Raw genomic sequence first — 22,809 nt, 5'->3', positions numbered from 1 at the left:
AAAGGAGTTAAAGAATTTTAAGGCCCCAGGAGAGGATGGAATATTCCCTGAAATGCTTAAGGTGGAAAATGATGAGTTGATGAATGCGCTTTTGAAACTTTTTAATGTGGCATGGAATAATGGTGCAATTCCAGAAGAGTGGAAAAATTTAGTGATCATAAAAATACCAAAAAAAGGGAGATTTAAGAGTCATTGGCAATTGGAGAGGGATAACTTTGACACCTGTAGTTGCAAAAGTCTTTTCCAAAATCTTGTTGGAGAGAATAGAGCCAGTAACTTATAAAATTTTAAGAGAAGAACAAGCGGGATTTAGAAAGGGTCGAGGTTGTAATGATCAGACTTTTTTTTTGTAAGGTATCTAATGCAACAAGCTAATGAGATGAAAATGCCACTTAGTATGTGTTTTGTGGATTTTGAAAAGGCGTTTGATAGTGTTTCACGTGGAGCTATGTTGAAAATTATGAGATTCTATGGTATACCAGAAAAGTTTGTAAATATTATTAGAAGCCTGAATGAAGGTACTTTTTGTAAGGTAATGGTGGGTGGTTCTTTGAGTGATCCATTTGAAGTTATGTCAGGAGTGATTCAAGGAGGAGTTCTTTCGCCATTGCTGTTTGTTTTGGTTATGAATTATGTTATGAGAAAGGTTGTAAGGAGAACAGGTGCAGGAATTAACTGGAAAGAAAATAAAAAGCTGATGGATTTGGAGTATGCTGATGATATTGTACTGATTTGCGGAAGTATTTACGAGATGCAGAGGGTGCTTGATTGTCTAGTGGAGGAAGGAGAAAAAGTGGGATTGGTAATAAATTGTGGAGAGACTTAAATTATTAATATGAACGTGGAGAACCAAATTGATTGTGTAATTGAGAATAATGTGGTGAAGAATGTAGAAAATTTTAAATATCTGGGAACGCTTGCATCATCTAATGCATCATTAACCCTCGATCAGCAACCACCGGCCACATCTGGCCAGACAAAGTTTAAAAGCTTGGCGCCATGGCACCATTTTGAGCATTCGGCTCACCATCTAGGTAGCTTCCCCTATTGGCTTGTACTTTCGATTCAAGGTGCGTCTGGGTTGTTCGTGTTTTTTATTTCTCTAATATATTGAAAAAGGCCACATGTGGCCATGGTTGCAAACAACGTTTGTATGTTTTTTTTTTTTTTTTTTGTTAGTTTTTTTCTAGGTATTAACATGATCATCAAGGGGGATGTCTGGAATCAACGTATCCTTGTCGGCAACCCTTGAGAAGGCTGCAAACAAAGTTATTGCCAAATATGTTACGGTAAGTGTATTTTTGACAGGTTTTTAGTGCCTTTAGAAAAAAATTTACAATAAAATAATTTCATACTTTTTTTTTTTTTGCCAACATTTTCATTAGTCTTTACTCTACATGTGATAAAATTTTTATAAATGTGCAAGGCATATAAGTATTTTTTTTTTAATTCCCAAATCTGGCCACATGTGGCCGGTGGTTGTCAATAGCGTTAGTTGGGCATGGCTGCTGATCTAGGGTTAAACCGAGGCTTTCTTGCGTTAGTCAAAGGATATGAGAAAGGGATATATGCTCCATGCCTGAGAGAATAACCTCAGTAATATGCAAGGCAAACTTAGATGGCTCCCAGCCGTGGAAGCAATAATCATTCTAGGGAAAATCAAAGAAGTACTGCCTGAGGGCCTCCCAGTCAGCAGCTCTGAAGTGCCACAACCGACAATTCTTTGGAAGGTCCTCAGGCCATACCGGAGCGATAGAACAGGTTAAGGTAATAAGATTGTTATCAGAGGAGCCCAACGGAGAGGAAAAATAAACAGTGTAAGCAGAAGGATTAGTTCTAAGGAAGAGGTCAAGTATGTTGGAGCTCTCTCTAAGGTGGTCAGGGATACGGGTAGGGTGTTGTACAAGCTGCACTAGGTCAGTAAGAATAGAAAAGATCTAGGCTTGTTCACCAGGTGGATCAGTGAAAGGAGAGGAAAGCCAAAGGTGGTGGTGAATATTGAAATCTCCTAGAATAATGGAGATTCCAGAGAAAGGGGAAAAGGATAGGATGTGTCTGATATAGGTGTATTCCTAGGGAATCGTAACTTCAGTAGGAAGAGTATGACGAAGGCAGTATAATAATCAAAATCGAAAACTCTCTTTTTTGGACCTTAATATAGAGAAATGTAATGATGGCTTTGCTTTTTCTGTGTTTCGGAAACCCACATTCTCAGGACTGGGTACCAGTTTCTTCAGACCAGTTTCTTCAGTTTCTGCCATTATAATTTCAAGCTCAATGCAATCAAAACTCTGCTGCATCGAGCCTTCAATATTTCATCTAGGTATATACATTTTCACAAAGAAGTCTCTTTTCTAAGGAATTTCTTTTACCATAATGGTTACAGTTTCCACTTGTTTGATAAACAAGTTAATAATTTTCTTAATCGTCAACTCCAGCCGAAGCAACGAATCCCCACTGTCAACAAAGAGATCGTTTACTTCCGTATTCCATACCTTGGTGACATCTCTAAGCTAATACAACAAGCATTAGATGAGAAACTATGTAATTTTTTTCCTGATAAGTAATTCCGATTCATACCTATGAATTCCTTGAAAATTAGTAACTTTTTTCGTTTTAAAGACCGTATGCCAGCTGACATGCACTCGTGGATTTACTTCTTTCGTTTTAAAGACCGTATGCCAGCTGACATGCACTCGTGGATTGTCTATCTATTTATTTGCCCCAGTTGCCAAGCGGGGTATGTGGGCAGCACGATTCGCTCACTTAAAATCAGAATCGACGAGCACCTAGGTCAGTCTGTCAGAACGGGTCACCCACTGCACAGTCCTCCTTACTCAGCAGTGCGGGAACATTGTAAGTCCTGTGATATTGTTCCTAGCAGAATTCATTTCAGTATCCTTGACTCTTGCCCTAATGAAAACCTAAGAATTTTAGAATCTCTGTATATTAAAAAAAAATTAAGCCTTGCCTTAATAACACAGTATCCGCTTTTCCCTTAAGCCTTGTGTAAGTTATATTCACACATAGAAAACTTTTACAGTAGACTATGGTAGTTTTTTTTTTAATATGTGTATGTGTGTACTGTATATGTATATGTATATATAGGTGTATCTAAATAGGTTCTTATATGGTAAGCTAAGTACGTTTGTAACTCTTATATAAATATTCAGTTTTTTTACTCCTCACTTTTGTATATCATTTACATTGCTTCTAGGTCACTGAAGATGGCATGAAGAAGATGTCAAAACGTTTGACAGTCAAGATGATTATTATAAATGCCCTCGTCATACCCTTTCTACTGAATAGGATGTGTTCCATTGTTGAAGTAACATAGTCAAAGAATATTTCACAGTCAGTGGAATCAGGGGATAAGTAAACAGCACAGCGATATTTAGTCAGAGAATGACAGGAAAGCCGAAGCCAGAACGTAGAGAATTCAGAAGAATCAAATTCAGGAGCACTCTCTCTTACTTACCTTTTCACCTTTCTCTTCCTCTTTACATATAATTCCCTCTTCCATCTCTCACCTTCCGCCATGCCTCTGCTTCCCATCTACTCACTATATGCTTTCTTCTTTTGAGCATATCTCACCTCTTCATTGCACCTTGCACCCCGTTTCATCTTCTCTTCACCCCACACACCACCTCACATGATGCACAGATTTCTTTTGCGGCAGAGATTTCTTCACATGCTGCGCAGATTTCTTTTGTGAATATCTTGGTCAAAAAGTCCACTCTGTGGTAGATTGAGGCTCCTATCATCCACCCACTTGGTGTAGTGATACCCTATTTTGGGGTAGCTCAACACTGAGCAGCAAGCCAACTGTTTTCCTGTAAACCAGGAAAGCATTTACAGTGCTGGATGGTAATCTTATAACCAACTAACACGTGTTCCCTACATGACAACAAGCAGGTTGGTGGAGGGTCAGTGCCCCTCCCCGGATAACAACTAACTAAAAATAAGAACAAGAAGCCTCAGACCAGGACTGACCAAAAGGTGACGACTAAGGACCGAACAAAGGTCTTGGTATGGATAGCTACGTGGAATGTAAGCGGTGCAAATGATGAGGTGAAAGAAAGAGAGATTGCACAGGTGCTTAAAGGTGCGAAAGCGGATGTATGTGGATTAGCTGAAACTAAATGGGAAGGTGAGAGAATGGGAGTATGGATGGAGTATATGCGCGGGAGTAGGTGAGAATGAGAGGGCAGAAGAAGGAGTGTCTATTGTTGTGGGTAATAGATCGAAGGAGAGTATGAGAGAGAATGGATCAGTTGGCTCAAGTATTGTGTTGGTAAGAGTGAAAGTTGGACTACAAATGTGGGCGATTGTGTGCCTGTATGTGCCAACGCAAGATCGTGCAAGCAGAATGAGAGAAGAGTTCTGGACAAGCGTGGAAGCATACTTGGAAAGTTTGAAAAGAATGAGAATATTTTTGACTGGAGATATGAATGGAAAAGTAGGGAATGTGAAGGTGGATGGAGTAGTTGGTGAGTGGGGTGTGTCTGCAGAGATGGATGAGAATGGCAGTGCTTTACTGGACATTTGTGCCGGGAGGAGGTTGGTGGTAGCTAATACTCTCTTCAGGCACAAAATAATCCATAGGTATACATGGAGAGTGATGAGACGGGTGGATAATGAGCTGAATGAACGGAAGGCAAAGATTGATTATGTATGTGTGCGTGTGGATGAAAGGATGAGAAGGAGTGTAATAGATGCAAGAGTGTATTGCGGTTGGGGGAGTGGACTTTCTGACCACTACTTGGTGGCGGTCAGAATCAAAGTCCAAACAAAATGGAGAAATAGAAGAAGGGAAGGACAAGAAGAAGTAGTTCTTACAAGGAGGTAGAAAAGTTACAAGAGTATGGAAAAAAGGCAGAATATAAGAGGGAAGTGGAGGAGCGATTGGGTAAATGTAGACTGGAGCAGATAGGGGACGTGCAAGGTGTGTGCGAGATATTCACAGAAGAAATCTCTGCAGCATGTGAGGTTGTGTGTGGGGTGAGGAGAAGACGAAAGGGGGTGCAGGGAACAGAATGGTGGACTGAAGAGGTGAGGGAGGCTATGGCACAAAAGAAGAAAGCATACAGTGAGTGGATGAGAAACAGGGGCGTCGAAAAGTTGAGAAATAGAAGAGAGAGTTATATGCAGAGAGGAAGAGAGAGGTGAAAAGATTAATAAGAGAGAGAGAGTAAGAAGAGATTGGATGAGGAATCTGGAAGGAATTTGAGTGTAAAGTGGAGGGAATGTAACAAAATTATCTGGAAAGAGGTAAACAGAGTTAGACAGAGTGCCAAAGAAGTTAGTTGGGGAGTGAAAGATAACAATCGTAGATTACTAGTGAAGAAGGGAGAAAAAGTGAGCAGATGGAGAGAACACTTTAACGAATTGTTGAACGTAGAGACTGAAAGTAATGCAAGTATAAGTGGCTGGGGAATGGCTGGGAGAAGAAGGGATGTGAGAAAAGAGGAAGAAATCAACAGGATGGAAGATGTGGAAGCAATGAAGAAAATTAAAATGGGGAAAGCACCAGGAGTTAATGCAGTGTGTTGTGAAATGCTGAAGCATGGGGGAGATATAGTAATAGAATGGATGTGGAAGATGTGCAGATTGGCCTGGGAGGAAGGTAGATTCCCGGAGGACTGGATGTCAGGTATAATTATTCCCTTGTACAAAGGAAAAGAGGAAAAAGAAATGTGTGGTAATCATAGGGGCATTTGTTTTCTTAGTGTAATAGGAAAAGCATATGGTAGGCTACTTATTGACAGAGGTAAATAAAAGAGGAATTAGTTGGAGAAAGGGAGGTTTTAGGAAGGGAAGACGTTGTGTACATCAGATATTCATTCTTAGATCTTTCGTGGAAAAGTTGCTAAAGAAGGGAAACAAGTTATATGCAACCTTCACGGATTTGGAGAAAGCATATGACAGGGTGGATAGACAAGGATTGTGGAATATTAAGAATATATGGAGTACTGTAGATGGAAAGCTATTGAAGGCTGTGAAGAGTATGTATGAGGGTGCAAAGGCTGCAGTGCGTGTGGATGGTGAAATAAGTGAATTTTTCTATTTGAAGGTTGGATTGAAAGAAGGATGTGTCATGTCTCCATGGTTTTTCAATCTGTATATGGATGGGGATATAACAGAGATCCAAGGTAGGGCAGTGGATGTTGGAGCGGCCTTAGTGAGAGAGAGCAGTGTTTGGAAACTCCTTGTACTGGTGTTTGCAGATGATACTGTGTTGTTAAGTGAAGACGAAGGGGAGCTGCTAGGCTAAGTGGATGAGTTTGGGAGAGTGTGTAAGAAACGGAATCTAAAGATGAATGTAGGGAAGAGTAAAGTGATGGTCGTCGACAGAAGTGAAGTCAGTGAATGTGAAGTGAGATTGGATGGGGAGGGAATGGAGAATGTGAGTGTGTTTAAGTACTTGGGTAGTGTGATGAGTAAGGATGGAAGTTTAGAGGGTGAAGTGCTTGAAAGAGTGCAACAGGGAAGAAAGGCTGCTGGTTCCTTGAAAACAGTGATAAGAAACAGGGAAATGAGCAGGCATGTGAAAAAGCAACTACATGACAGTAATACGATACCAACTCTAAAGAATGGAAATGAAGCTTGGACCTTGTTGGAGGGAAAGAAGTCAAGCGTGAGAGCAGTGAAAGCGAGTTATTTCAGAGGAGCATGTGGAGTCACATGGAGAGACAGGCTGACAAATGAGGAAGTGAAGGAATGTTGTGGCGTAGGTGTGGATGTGATAGGAAGTGTTAGTAGAAACATATTAATGTGGTTTGGCCATGTGGAGAGGATGGAGATTGAGAGACTGATGAGGAGAGTGTATGTGAGTGAGCTGGAGGGGGGGAGAGGGAGGGGGAGGCCAACGATGAGATGGAGTGATGGAGTGGAGAGATATTTGAGAGAGGGGTGCGTGAGCTGGGAGCAGGGCAGTGAAATGGAGAGGGACAGAGCGACATGGAAGCGTTTTGTTTGTGGCCATCGCTCACGGGATTAAGGCGTCTGGCAACAGACAGATAGACAGACAGAAAGACTTTCCATCTCCCTCATCGGGTCCAGATCATATTTACCTAATCCTTCCTCCATTTCTCTCTTATAATCTGCCCTTTTGCATCCTCTTCCAACCTTTCTACCCTCCTTGAATGGACTACTTCCTCCTGTCTTTCCCTCCTGGTAATCCTCCATTCTACTTAAAACTTGAGTTTCACCACCACCAAGGGATGGTCAAAAAGTCCACTCCCCCAGCCTCTGTATGCTGTAGCATCCATTACATATCTTCTCATTCTCTCATCTGCACACACATGATCAATCATTACCTTCCATTCATACAGTTCAACACCTACCCTTCTCATCACCTGCCACGTATGTGTGGATCATTTTGAGCCTAAAGAGGGTATTGGCTATCACCAACCCCTTCCCAGCACAAATGTTCACTAGAGCACTGCCATTCTCATCGACTTCCATTGGTACACGCCACTCACCAACTACTCCATCCACCTTCACATTCCCTTAATTTCCATTCATATCGCATATCAAAAACACTCTCATTCATTTCAAAATTGTCCATGCATGCTTCTTGAATTAACCGGAACTCTTCTTTCCCTCTGCTTGCGAGACCTTGCATTGGCACATACACATACACAATCGTCCACGTTTGCAATCCTATTTCAATCTTACCCACTCAATTCTTGAACCAACTGATCCATATTACTCTGTTACATTGTCTTTCTATTTTTTGCACACAACAATACATACTCCTTCTTTTGCTCTCTCATTCTCACCTGCTCCGGTGCATATACCTCATCCATACTCCCACACTCTCACACTCTTACCTCACCATTTCGTCTCAGTTATTCCACATACGTACACTTTTGCTCCCCAGAGCACCTGGATAATCTCTCTCTCTCTCTCTCTCTCTCTCTCTCTCATCATCATCATCATCATCATCATCAGCAGCAGCAGCAGCAGCAGCAGCAGCAGCATTTGCACCCCTTACATTTCATGTTGAAATCCATACCATGTCCTTTGTTCGGTCCATGGTCGTCACATGTTTGTCAGTCTTAGTCTGAGGCTTATTGTTTGTATTTTTAGTTATTTTCCGGGGATGAGGGCACTAACCCTCTGCCAACCCACTTGTTGACACGTTGGGAACACATGTTGTTTGATTATGTGATTATGACGTTAACACCTGCCATATTAAATGATCTGTTTTACAGAAAGTGTTTAGCTTGCCTCGCAAAGTAGGATGTTTCAACACAACCAATATGGTGGGTAGTGCCCCGATTGGTATTCCATCTGGAATTCACTATCTTGCCAGCTGTTTCATCCTCTGTCCCCTTCATCGTTAGGACTCAGCAGCATGTCTCACAGTACTTTCGTGCTCTCCTTGTCAGTCGCGTGAGCCAAAGTAAGCAGTTCAACCTCACCATGAGGCCAAAATCAGTATTTCCAAAATGAGTTAGACTAGTCAATTTCAACCCAATGACAGCATAAGTCAAAATAGGGAATTACTGTGTAATTCGCCTTAGGAATTTACAGTGCATCAGTGTAAGATTTTCCAATGTAAGTGAATGCAGGAAATTTTAGTGTAAGTAGTGGCAGACTTCCAGCGTACAGTAAGTCAGTGTAGGAGAGTTTAACATTAATGCAAATAATTCCTACGTAAGACTGTGTATGATTTTTTATTTCATGTATATACTGTAATTCCAATGCAAATCGGTGTAAGAAGTGCTAGAGTAATTCAGTGTGGGACTCTGCAACGTTAAGCCGGTCTTGGAAACACACGCTTGAAAACAAGGAAGGAAATTCAGCCTGAGTCAAAGTGGGAAACTGTTTCTTACTTCCAAAGTGAGTCAAAGTAAGAATTTCCATTATAATTTCAAAGTGAATCGAAGCAGGCGATCTCAAAGTGAGTCAGAGTATTCCATCATAAGTCATGTAGCTACACCCTGAAAAAATAGACAATTCAAGGCACAATCAAAGCATGAGAACACAGCTTGGTCCCAGCATACATTTTCAGCATGAGTCAAAGTGCGCTATACAGATGTTAATAGCCGAGTTCATAATATTATTATTATTCTTTTAAGTGTTCGAGCCTGAGAGTGGGCAACTATTTTCCAGTCGTAAAGACATTGAAGGTGGTTCACTAGCCTGCTTGCAGTTGTGACAACACCTGACCTCAAACCTTTAGCCACCCCATATCATTTGGTCACGGAGTCACATATCCTATCCGGCTATCTTTGTCTTGATCTATCACGCCTGAGTACCATGGAATACCAAGACGAAGATGGATGGGTTTGATAAGTAGATGTTAGAAGAAGAATGGCCTTGTCGTTGTGCATACAACACAACTCGCAATGATGTTCCTCATAGAGATAAGGTCAACTAAAAAAAAACTTCCGTAGTGGCAACTGAGTTGCATTTTTTTTTCTTTTCTGTACAAACATAATATGCTTCTCTGTACAAACATAATATGTCTCAGAATCTCCTTCCGTGCCATATTGTATTACTGTCTTTACATGATCTAATCTCAGTTACTTTCTTTACTGCAGACTTAAGTCTGCACTTGAAGCGCAGTGGATGATTGAATGTGTTTGGTGATGTATAAGAGGGATGAGGATATTTTTACAGCAATTTATCTACGTATATTAGTTCTTTTTTGCATAGTAACTTATTAAACATCCATTACAATGAACGTATAAGTGTGTGGGATGGTGTCTCTCTACAATGGAGGTCTGCTCTATCAGTTTTCTACCGTATTCAGACCACCATAGTCTTCATATTCATAATACACCCTAATAAACTTTCCTTGCACTGAAGGCGTGGGTGTATGTGGTAATTTTTTGGTCATGGCGTTAAATTTTTAAGTTTCCTTACCGTACTTTATTTTTCATTGAGTTATATGTGTCACGAATCAAATTCACGACATTTTCCTTTTGTAAGAAACCACGAACTTTAGTGGAAAACTCACTGTGTATCGTTCAGTTAACCGTTTCTCTTTCCATTTCGATGGTATACTTTTTTCAAAACATTCGCCACTGTTTCAAAAGTGACTGTTCTAATGCACGTCATTAAGTGCTCTACTGAGCGATATTATTGTTTCTATATTGTTCGCCCCTGCTTGCCTCAACCGTTGGCCATGCCCTTCTTCCGGCTGGCCTGGGCATTCTACCCCACACATCGAATTTGGATCAGTCCTTTATATGTCGCGACGGAGTGTGGTTCTGTGTTCTAGTAGTAAGAGTGAGAGAGGTCTTCTAGCACCCAGACTCCACTAGATCTACAGTTCTCCAGGCTCCCACCCTTCCTTGGTGATATGCTACATTAACCAGTATTTCTTTAGTTTTTTCTTAGTTTTAAAATAATTATTTTAGGTAGCTTTGTGAAAGAGTGAGTGAGTGCATTCTGTTCAATATTTGAATTCATTTTGCTCTACGTAACGTAAATTTATTTATTGTAATCAATAAATTTACAGTTCTTTCCTTTGAGCTTAATTGTTATTCGTCTTTTATTCCTTTAGTCTGCTTATCTTAGCTTGCACAATTTACTTATTTTTCATAACTGTACTTAAAGCAGTTCTTTCATATTAATTCTGAAATCCGTTGTGCTAGCTAGGGGTTAAGCTTCAGCAAGAACCTGTCTGTTATTAATATTAAATATTGATTGTCAGGGGGTAAAAACTCTCAGGGGCCTGCAGTACCGACTGTACAGCATTTGTGAGTAATTAATCTCCGCTGTGTACTGTAGAGAGAGACAGCGTTAATTCTCATCTTTTGAGAATCGGCAGTCAGCCGGAATAAAATGGCTATCTACTTGCCATAAATTTATTAATCATTAAACTTCCATTAAATTTTGGATTATACACATTTCTAAATTACAAAACCCCATTGACAACTGACGACCTCATTTCAGGATTTAACTCCTAGTACTATTATTAACGAAATAAAACTCTTATTCAGCTAGTTAGTTATTAGTTATAATAACTAAAGGTTATAGGCACAAGCTTACTGGTGTTTACCGTTAGTTTAGCAAGTGAATTTCTGCTTTATTAATTCATAGAGTACTTAACTCTATTTAGTACTTTATTCTTGGTAACGCCAGACGATTTTATTCACTCCTGGGAAGTCGCCGTACCCATTGCGTTAATTATTGAGTCTTCCCAGTCATTTGCATTTTTGCTTTATTCTTTGCCAGTTAACTAGATAAGACTGGTCACCACTAGCTTGTGTCTGTATTCTTTACTTGTGTTTATTAGCATTCGTTTGCGAAGCAGCAGTCAGTACTCAGTTTTGGCTTGCTTAGTAAATTAGCGTCATGGCTACCACCGTATTTTTACAGGAAGCCAAAGACATGGGGCTTACCGATCCCCAGGAAATTAAAGAGTACATACTCTCACGACATAATCAGGAGCAGCAGCGCGAGAATGAGGCCCGTGAAGAGCGTAAGATTCAGAGCGAATACGAGCGAGAACAGCGGGAACAACGAGAAAGAGAGCGTGCATATGAGCAAGAGCAGCGTGAGAAAGAGCGCGAATACGAGCGCGAACAACACGAACGCGAGCGCGAACAACGTGAAAGAGAGCGCGAACACGAGCGGGAAGAATGTGAACATGAACGTGCCGAACGTGAGGCACGAGGAAAACATGAGCTTGAGGTTTTGAAGCTCAAGCGAGATTCCTTGGCTTCAGGCACATCTGCTGCAGCCAACCCAAGCTCCACTAGCGCTCTTCCTACACATTTCCTGGCGACCCCACGCATCAAGCTTCCTTCATACAAGGAAGGCGAGCGAATCGAGCCGTACATAACTCGTTTTGAGGACATGGCAGACATGTATCAACTGTATGAGGCAGCTAAGCGGCTCCAATTTCTTAGTTTATTTGAGGGCTCTGCCCTCGATATTCTCCACAGAATTCGTGGAGACAATCTCACGTATGAGATGATGAAAGCTGCACTCATTAAGGCATATGGTCTCACAGTAGACGACGCCAAAGTTCAGTTCATGCGAGCTCGTCTCCAAGACAAGGAGACAGCTGTTCAGTTTCTCGACCGTCTCACTGCTTACTTAGGTGAGTGGATGGAAAAAGATGAGACCCCTCACACGCTAGAGGGGATAATTGACATGCTGCGTACACAGCTAGAGAGGTCGTGGCCTGCTGAGCTCATAGCACAGCCTAAGATCTGCCAGGTGAAAGATGCCAGCCAAATGGTGGAAAAGGCTGATGCATTCTTCACTGCTTTCGGGTACCAAACTCGTAAGCAAAACACCTGGAACAGCAGAAAAGATACTGCCAAGTCTGGGAAGCCATCTCAGACTGAATCCCAGCACCAAGGCTGTTCTCAGAGTAATGGCCAAGGTCCAAAACCGCAGAGGAAGGACCAGGAGCAAAACACTCAGAAACCTGAGTGGAAGCGGTACAACAGGTACCCTAACCAGCAGCAGTATCAGCCACGCTACCGACCGTCGGGAATGTCCTTTTCACCACCAGCTCAAGTGAATAGGAGGCAGGAGGCGAACGCAGCCTTCATTCCTCAGCAGCAGCACGGTGGTCACGTCCCTACCAGTACGGGTACTCCCCCACAGTTCACTAGTCCCACAGCGACAGTGAACACCCCTCCACAGATGGCCAATGTTCCATCTCCACAGGTAGTGAGTACGACCCCTCAAGTATCTAGTTCACAGGGCACAATGTTTGCCGCATCATTTATTCAGCAGCCTCATGAGTGGCTGCCTGCTTCCTCCACAGGCCCCACCACAGGTGACAGTACCTTCCTTGTTCAGCCAGGGTTTGTGGGAGACATCCCTGTGAAGGTTCTGAGAGACAACGGGTCCTCAGGTTGCTCTGTCAAGCAGAGTTTAGTTTGGCCTGAGCAGTACACAGGTCGACGGATCCATACTAACCTTATTGATGGATCAGTGAGATTGTTCCCTGAGGCACGTATCCAGGTGGCATCTCCTTTCTATACTGGTACGACACTCGCAGTTATCATGCCAGAACCTTTATTTGACCTAATCATAGGCAATATTACCGGTGCCAAGTATGGTTGCACCAAAGATGACGCTACTCAGACTTCGGCTACAATAACACGAGCCATGGCTGAGGCTCCAGACTGTGTCACCCCAGTGACCATTGAATCGCCGCAAGATCTGATGTGTAGCCAAAGTGTTGTTCAAGAACAACGTTCTGACCCGACACTTGCTGCCGTGCGAAAGAAACAAAAGGATAGAGTAATAAAGTATTCACGGGGAGGTCGAGCCAAGTTCCTTCGTAAACAAGGATGGCTCTACCGTGAGTCACGAACACCCGAGGGCGAGGTTCGACTGCAGTTTGTCGTTCCCGCCAAGTACCGCCTAGCAGTGTTACAATGTCATTGTTCAGCCTCATGAGGTCACATGGGCAAAAGGAAGACCCAGCGCCGTATCCGAGCTGACTTTTTCTGGCCAGGGATGGGACGAGACAGATAGTTTTGTGCGTTCCTTCAATGTATGTCCACGTAACACCAGTCAGGGACACGTCCTTTCTGCGCTGTTTGAACTCACACCCATAATCTCTGAAGCAGTTGAGAGACAGGGTAGTGGTGAAGTGGGTGCAGACCTGATGTCTTGCCCATTGGCCCCACAGGACACAGTATATCAGGGCCTGTACATATATGTATACCATAAGTTTAAGGGGGGAAAGTTTGAGAACCTGCAGAGGCGACCCGAGGCTGTGTCTGCGGACACACGAGCCCGAGATTGCATAAGGATTCTCAGCTGCCCCGATATTGTATATACTGTACATGTGTACTCTAGGCTAAAGGGGGGAAGTTCGAGAACCTGTGTGCAGTCCGAGGCTGTGTCTGTGGACACACGAGCCTGACTTTGCACAAGGATTCTCAGCTCCCCGATATTAATATAAGTACTGTAGGTTAAGGGGGAAGTTCGAGAGAGAACCCCGCAGAGGCGACCTGAGGCTGTGTCTGCGGACACACGAGCCCGAGTTTGCATAAGGATTCTCAACTTGCCGACACTAATCGTAAGTGTAGAGTTAAGTTTAACCAGTAAACTACACGAGTCCTCGAGACCAACGGCGTCCAGGGACTACGTTTCCTGGTTAATAATGTACCTAATAAATTAATGGTGACCTCAAATGTACGAAGCTTAGGCTGTCACTCGTATTTTTCAGCTAGAGCGTACCTTTCGTAGCATGTACTGATTGCTAGGCAGAGAGAGTAATTGTAATGTAATAAGAATTTTTGTCTCATTGACACTTTTGATGCTCCACCTTAACTCGTCCCATCCCGACGTTTTTGGACCATTTTTTTTTTTGGCTAAAAAATCCGCTTTTGGTGAGAAACATCGAAAATTCATAGAGAAATCGCTCACCTGAGGTTTATAATACCCGATTTAGGTACGAGTACTTCCTTACCTGACTGGGTTTTCTAACAGGCTGGCACCAAAGAAAACGAGTTCTATGGGAGGGTAACTATTTTATCCACTCATAAACAGTATTTCTTTATTTACTTGGTACGAATTTATATGTAGTACAAGAGTATATTGGTTTTCAAACAGTAATATAGGCATTATAAGCATTGTTTCACTCACTAACTCATCACCATTTATGACCTTTTTTTCCCCACATTACCTGATCATCATTTCTGACTGTTTCTTCCTCTAATGGTATTTAAACTTTGTCCTCCACATTGTTATCAATTGGGGAATCACTCTGGCCCTGAATGTCTTTATTGGCCAGGTCACTGGTAACAGGTGAATTGCCGAGACAATGGCGTGCAGGGGGGGGAGAGGTTATGCTGTGTAAGGCATTGTTCCTGCTTGGCATCTTGTAGAGGCATAGAGGAAGGTGTCCCGTATATACGTGCCAAAAATCACTCGCGAAAATTTAAAATTGTGCAAATTAGGGACCTTGCAATGTTGCCGCATTAATTCACGTCGCTGGGACGGCGCGGGTTAATTGATTTTGCAGGTACAGCAATGGATGTAGCAGTTTTGCTGTGCGGGCCAGCTGATCTTCTGCCGCACGCTGCCGCCTCTTCTCCTCTGCCGTCGTCATTGCCATATTATTAATATTTACTGTATCATTTTACACGTAGGTACAGTTACACTACAACTGTCACACCTACACCGTGTATCACATACACCACGCTACACAACAATTAGTTGTCAGTGTAAATGCAGTGAACTTTCGCTCAGTTTGACCTGAGTACAGGATTTTTACCATCGTCACAGAGTTTTTTCCCTCAAGCTTGCCTCTATTAACGTAAATACGAGGTTTTTACGCTCATTGGCGATAGCGATTTTCTCCTGTAGCAGGATAGCACACACACTACAGTGTGAATCTTGTGTGACTGAGTTAGGATGTGTACATATATATATATATATCCACAAATTTTTTCCCATAAGGAAAAAAATTCATTTTGAAGGGGCGTAATGTCACGAATCAAATTCGCGACATTTTCCTTTTGTAAGAAACCACGAACTTTAGTGGAAAACTCACTGTGTATCGTTCAGTTAACCGTTTCTCTCTCCATTTCGATGGTATACTTTTTTCAAAACATTCGCCACTGTTTCAAAAGTGACTGTTCTAATGCACGTCATTAAGTGCTCTACTGAGCGATATTATTGTTTCTATATTGTTCGCCCCTGTTTACCTCAACCGTTGGCCATGCCCTTCTTCTGGCTGGCCTGGGCATTCTACCCCATACATCGAATTTCGATCAGTCCTTTATATGTCGCGACGGAGTGTGGTTCTGTGTTCCAGTAGTAAGAGTGAGAGAGGTCTTCTAGCACCCAGACTCCACTAGATCTACAGTTCTCCAGGCTCCCACCCTTCCTTGGTGATACGCTACATTAACCAGTATTTCTTCAGTTTTTTCTTAGTTTTTAGCTGGCTTTGTGAAAGAGTGAGTGAGTGCATTCCGTTTAATATATGAATTCATTTTGCTCTACGTAACGTAAATTTATTTATTGTAATCAATAGATTTACAGTTCTTTCCTTTGAGCTTAATTGTTATTCGTGTTTTATTTCACCACGAGCTTCTTTAGTCTGCTTATCTTAGCTCGCACAACTTACTTACTTTTCATAACTGAACTTAAAGCAGTTCTTTCATATTATTTCTGAAATCCGTTGTGCTAGCTAGGGGTTAAACTTCAGCAAGAACCTGTCTGTTATTAATATTAAATATTGATTGTCAGGAGGTAAAAACTCTCAGGGACCTGCAGTACCGACTGTACAGCATTTGTGAGTAATTAATCTCCGCTGTGTACTGTAGAGAGAGACAGCGTTAATTCACATCTTTTGAGAATCGGCAGTCAGCCGGAATAAAATGGCGATCTATTTGCCATAAATTTATTAATCATTAAACTTCCATTAAATTTTGGATTACACACATTTCTAAATTACAAAACCCCGTTGACAATATGCACGAGATCTCTTCACACTCCCCTTTCAGTGAAGGTGTGGGTGTGTGTGGTGGTGTCTGTGTGTGGTGGGGTTCTGCTTTACCATGTCTTCTACCACATTCAAGCCACCATCTCCTCCTCCCGTCTCCTGGATTCCCATGCCTCCATGCGCATCCTGGCTTCCTTCCTCAGCCAGTCCCTCTATGACTACATCTGGCTTTTTGCGGGCAGGGTGAGCATGAGTCTCACATTTTCGTCATCGAATGCTTATATTTTGCACTGTCTATTACTCAGGGTTAGTCTCTCTCTCTCTCTCTCTCTCTCTCTCTCTCACACACACACACACACACACACACACACACACACACACACACACACACACACACACCAAAGGCATACTCTAAATCTCCCTTTAAAAACTGTGGCCACACCCTGGTGCAAAGGTAGCCTACCTATTAATGCAATCCGTTTTCTAATTAAATAATGGAATACTCACTTTATTTCGCTAGAGCTTCATTGAAGCTATCATTATTCAGTAACTATTTGGAAATATTACGCTAATATTTGTTAATATAATGTATTTATATTTGTATCGGTGATTGCATGATTATTATAAAATGCTCAGTCCCGAGTCTCGCAGATTCATATAACACTACCATTATAATTTGTTGTTTATTTAAAATGTCATGATGCCACGATGAAACTCAGGACGTTCCTAATCTAATTTTATGTTTATACATTGATTTGGTGGCATGTAAAAAATGAATAAGACAAATACAGAAAAAATGAGAATTAATAAAGAATGTTAATAACATCAGTTTGAAAGAAATGTAGCAGCTGCCTTCTTTCGCCAGGTGTTTCTCGGGTTCTGGCTCCTGTACGCCTTCTTGGTGACGACCCACTACAAGACCTCCCTCACCAGCACGTTAGCAGTGCCCTTCATTCCCCCACCGCTAGACACACTCCAGCAGCTCCTTGGGTCCAACTTGAAGTATGGTGTGGATGAAGCTAAGGTAGGTATTTTCCAACCGTACATCGACTTGTACTCATCTGAGGCACAGGATGACGAGCTTTGAAGCAGTTTATTATTGTATCCTCTTCCTTTAAATATATAGCATGATCTGCACTCCCAGTCATTCGGTTAATATTAGTTGGCACAAACCTGAGTTTTTAGAAACTCGGCATCACTAGACAACCAAAACACAGGTGGAAAAAGTCACTCATGCCCAGTTTCATCGAAGGCAGAGGTCTCAGTGCAATGTGTGTATTTGTTTATTTGTGTGTGTGTGTGTGTGTGTGTGTGTGTGGGTGTGAGAGAGAGAGAGAAAAAAAAATAATAATAATAAAAAATGGGAGAAATGAAGTTCCCCCGAGCTAAGCCCTGTATTGGACTATATAGCCCCGCTAGGGTTACAGGAGGGAGCTACCCCTCCCGGCACGGCAGCCCGGGCGAGGCTCGAACTTGCAATCCCCCGATCACAAGTCCAGCGCGCTACCACTGTGCTATCGCGCCTCCCATAGAGAGAGAGAGAGAGAGAGAGAGAGAGAGAGAGAGGGTGGGGAGAGTACTGAGTAGTCAAAAGGTAATTGGACAGTAAAAGAAACTCACTTGCATTCGTCTTGCTCTGAATGCAACACATATCCTAACTGCCAAGAAGGACCTAACGAGTAAAATCAGCTTTATAGCTGCATGTTCTCTAACACGAAAACTTGTCAGCATATTCCAACTTCCTCCCATTACCGCTCGGAATACCAACTCTCCACGTCCCGCATCCCAAAGTATCAAAGGGTGGACAGGGACGTGCCATGCTGCAGTGACAAGAACACCATATAATTGACTAACATTATATTCTTTTCTTTTACTAAATAAATTATCATTTATGCTTGTCCCTATCATATCATTTTATTCAGCATTGTATTCAGACCTTGCTGTGAATATCATAAAAGGTTACTTAATATTATCCACAGTTCTAACTTCATCCGCTACTTTTACAAATAGGGAGCAGAATACCAGCTCTTCTCCACATCCCGCATCCCACTGTACCAAAGGCTGTGGAGGGACATGCAATTCAACAACGATGAAAACAGCATGCGCATGGTGGTGGAGGGCACTTACTCTTATATCAAATACCGCAGCTTCCTCGTGCTTCAGATGCTGATACACAACAGCAACCCCAGGAGAAAGACTGATCTACATGTGGCCACGGAGGAGTTCTTTCCAACCGGATCCGTCTGGTTTTTGCCCAAAGTAAGTAACAGTAGAAGAGCTGTGAGTCATTTTTAGCATTCCCTTCCAGCTATTGTCAGATTATTTTCTCTGCTTAGACAACGCGATAAAAACTTGAGATGAAATGCAGAGTTACAGTCCATAAATTCTATATTGCTTTAGGTATGGAATTAACAGACTGTAATAAGCATAAAGAGGAGCGTGTTGCTGGATTTCGATCATTTAATAACAATGATGATGGGGAGTGGAAAGATACCAAGTTTTGAAAACATGATAGTGTTAAATCAGCCCCTGACCAGTATGGTAGTCAGTGAAGTTACTGGGAATAAAAGTCACAGTTGATTCGTGGTATCATTAGTACTGCTTTTCTAATATATTAACTATTTATAGCCTCATGTCACCCAGAGGTGACGGTCTGGGTAGTTTTCAGTATTGAATAATAATTGAACCCTAAGTTCCGCAACCATGAGTTTCACAACTATGATCCGATAAGCAAAGGATGGTATGCGTAGTAACCCCTCCCGACCAGATACAAGGTGCAGCAATCCTCCTCTCTGGAAGGTTAACACCCGCACTCACTAAGCGAGTGTGGGTGTTATATTTTGACCGCTGTGTGTGTGTGTGTGTGTGTGTGTGTGTGTGTGTGTGTGAAGGAAATAACTCCAAGTGTTTTTATCCGTTTTGACAAAACATGGTGAAAGTTTTGAGGGCCAGACAATGCATCAAAGGTCAAGGTCGTGGGGAAAATCAAAGTGTGACCAAGAACAGCCAGTTTTTGTCCAATTTAGAGCAAACGTGGCAGAAGGACTGAGGGTAAGAGAAAGAGAGGAAGAATTCAATTTTTATATCAAAGGTAAGGTCAAAGGGCAAGATCAAAGTTCGAGCCATGTGTCTTTGTGTGAGCCAAATAACTTTAACAGTGTTGATCTCATTTCGACCGAACCTGGTGGATGGGTTGAGCATCAAACGAGGGACTGTTTTATTGTTTTTTAGAGAAGTATGTCAAAGCTCAAGATTACATAGCAAGGTTAACTTAAACCGCATTTTGAAGAAGGTTTAAGGGAAAGGCAAGGGCACAGACCTTCCATTATGAGAATATTTTGTCAAAGGGTCAAGGCCACAGAGAGAAAGCAGATGTGAAGGTCACAGGGCAAGGTCAACTCTGTGAGTTTAAAACTGTTTTGGGTCAAACTTCATTACAGTGTTAAGGGTCATGTAAGAATGAAATTATTCAACTTTGAGAGCAATCAGTCGAAGTTAAAGGTCACAGGTCCAATGTTCGGCCCTTAGGCGAATTGGTGGGAACGAGTGTTGTACTCTCTGTGTGATCCTTCTTGTTTCCTATGCTTCTTATTGTCAAATACCGGCAAACTATCACATTGTTTTTGTATTTATAAATATCAGTTATTATTGTATTCTGAGATGGAGTGTGTGTTGGCTGAGAGAAAAGAAAATGAAAGGTTACTTGATCTGAATGCCTTTCAAGAGGAGGCAGGTGGGATACTGGACCGTTTCTTGGTTAAGGCTAGTAAAGACTGTGAGGGTGTTTTGACAGTAGCTGGAAGTGAGGAAGAAAGAATTGCTATGCGAGCTACCATTAAAAATTTTTAGGTGGTTATGGTTGGCTAATGCGACTTTATGATATATGAATACTCATTCTAAACTCTGTACAAGCTCAAAGAAACTATGTATTGGGTTATATCCTTTAGGTTATTTTGCTGTTTGGTTCAGGGTGCACCTTATCTGAAGAACTTCAACGCGGTGATGTGGCGGTGTGTGGAGGCTGGCTTAATCAACAAGTGGCTATATGACCTGTACGCCGTTTATGTGAAGGAATACCAGGACCAGAAGTCATCACAGGAGCAGGAGGACACAGCCGTTGAGAAGGACACCAGGCTTGTAAGGTTTAGATGAGAGAGAGAGAGAGAGGGAGAGAGAGAGAGAGAGACAGTCAGATAGACAGACAGACAGAGATTTGAGAATTAATCTCACTGTGCTACCTAGACACTAGTCAACTGAGAAAATTTTCTGCCCGACAAAGGTTTGACTTCAACTATATCTTTTCGTTAAAAATATCACTGTACTTGCGCCAGCCAAAATGGCTTCAGATCCACATCCTCAATTAACATTTGCACTAATAAGCATCGTAATTATCGTGTTCTTTACAAAATATTGACCTAGGTCATACTTACTGTAAGTTCATAATCGTGTCTATCTACAGTATCTATCTATTGCCAGACGCCTCAATCCCGTACGGGATGGCCATAAACAAATCGTCTCCATGTCGCCGTGTCCCCCGCCATTTCACTGCCCTGCTCGCAACTCATACTCCCCTCTCTCATATACCTCTCCACTCCATCCCTCCATCTCATCCTCGCCCTCCCTCTTCCTCCCCCCCCCCCTCCATCTCACTCACATACACTCTCCTCGTCAGTCTCTCACCTTCCATCCTCTCCACATGGCAAAATCATCTCAGTGTGTTCCTCCTAAAGCTTAATATCACATCCACATCCACATCACAACGCTTCTTTATATCCTCATTTGTCAGCCTGTCTCTCCATGTGACTCCACAGGCTCCTCTTAAATAACTCATTTCCACTGCTCTCACTCTTGACTTGTCCTTCCAACTACGTCCAAGCTTCACTTCCATACGTTAGAGTTGGTATCACAATTCTGTCATGTAGGAACCTTGTCACTTCCATGCTCACTTCCCTGTTTCTCATCACTGCTTTCAAGGAACCAGCAACTTGGATGATATCAGAACATAGATGACTACTGTTAAGCTTGTGGCTCGGAGTATTGTGTAGCTGTGAACTGATGCCTAAAACAACTGTGTATATTATGATTCCTTAGTGTTTCCTTTTCTTCACATGGTGTATCTTCTCTTCTTGTCCAGGTTGTGTTCACCTTGAATCACCTGCAGGGAGCTTTCTTCCTGTTCTTCCTCGGCCACGGGTGCGGGCTGTTGCTATTGTTTCTGGAGCTGCTGTTGGCCCCACACACCTCATCGCCCTGAAAATATTTAATGTATATTGCCTCCAGTGAAATGAACTTTTGATTGTATTTCCTCTCTCTCTCTCTCTCTCTAATGAACATTGTATTGTACTCTCTCTCTCTCTCTCTCTCTCTCTCTCTCTCTCTCTCTAATGAACATTGTATTGTACTCTCTCTCTCTAATGAATATTTTATTGTACTCTCTCTCTCTCTCTCTCTCTCTCTCTAATGAACATTTTAATGTACTCACTGTTTGTCTGTCTGTCTGTCTGTCTGTCTGTCTCTCTCTCTCTCTCTCTCTCTCTCTCTCTCTCTCTCTCTTCAGGCGATTTTATTCAAGTTTCAAGATTCATTTTCTGTAGGGGTTTGAACGTCTCTCATTAAAATCCTCTGCTACTGGTACACTCTAAAAAGCTTTGTATAATTTTTTGTCTGCAAGAATGATATATAAAGACTGGGTCATCGTATCGAACTTGTTATATATAGAAGAATATTATGAAACGGGAAAATGTAGATGATTTCATTAGCTACAATGGAAACTAAAGATTAAAACATAATTAAATAAACAATAGAGTAACAGAAAAGCTTGTATTTTCCCATGTATTTATTTGAATTACCTCTTCATTCAGGTGACATTTTCTTAAGGTTCTTTAAAATCCATAGGTGATTTTCGTTTCAAAGATAAAAGGACAAAAACAGTGTCCAAGTTCTCATAAATACTTCATGACCTACATACAACAGAAAACCTGAGATGCACCATGATACATGAGATAACTTTGTTGAAAGATTGTACAACAGTTTTGGCTGACTTGGATCCCCTTCAGATATGAATAGAGATGGAACATATACGTAATATACAGTGAGGAGAGAAAGAGAGAGAGAGAGGGGGAGATTTTTCCTAAGTTGAGTACAATCACCTGGTATGACATCAGACTGAGAACAGCCATCCACCTGATCAGTCCGGGCTCGTCATTTTTACTTTGTCTAACCATCACCGGACGTCTTCATTCAGCTTAGGTTAGAACCGTTGAACTGGGGGGGGGGGGTTGATAAAGTCTCCAGCAATGGCTTCGGTACCAAGTGGTTTTCTTAAGCTGAATCTAATGGTTTGGAAGCTAAAAGGGTAAGCTGTAAAAAGAAGTACTTACACGGCATGGTCCTTCTTTTGTGCTACACTAGAAGCTCTCTTG

The 22,809-nt window shown here is 42.0% G+C and overlaps 1 protein-coding gene across 1 annotated transcript; it reads left to right on the top strand.

Moving 5' to 3' along the window:
- The first annotated feature begins 1,214 nt into the window (after positions 1-1,214).
- On the top strand, positions 1,215-21,641 carry LOC145401692 (uncharacterized). Its single transcript, XM_080273874.1, has 7 exons — positions 1,215-1,289; positions 16,192-16,237; positions 16,449-16,630; positions 17,253-17,411; positions 18,398-18,646; positions 20,357-20,524; positions 21,522-21,641. The coding sequence occupies exons 1-7, from the start codon at positions 1,215-1,217 to the stop codon at positions 21,639-21,641; spliced, it is 999 nt and encodes a 332-aa protein (XP_080130000.1).
- Positions 21,642-22,809: the final 1,168 nt, after the last annotated feature.

Source organism: Coenobita brevimanus, chromosome 56, assembly GCF_032717465.1.
Source record: "Coenobita brevimanus isolate Jiangsu-jjx chromosome 56, ASM3271746v2, whole genome shotgun sequence".
In the NCBI taxonomy this organism is placed as follows: Eukaryota; Metazoa; Arthropoda; class Malacostraca; order Decapoda; family Coenobitidae; genus Coenobita; species Coenobita brevimanus.
Note: the sequence above shows the minus strand (reverse complement) of the source record. Positions and strands in the feature narration are given on the sequence as shown.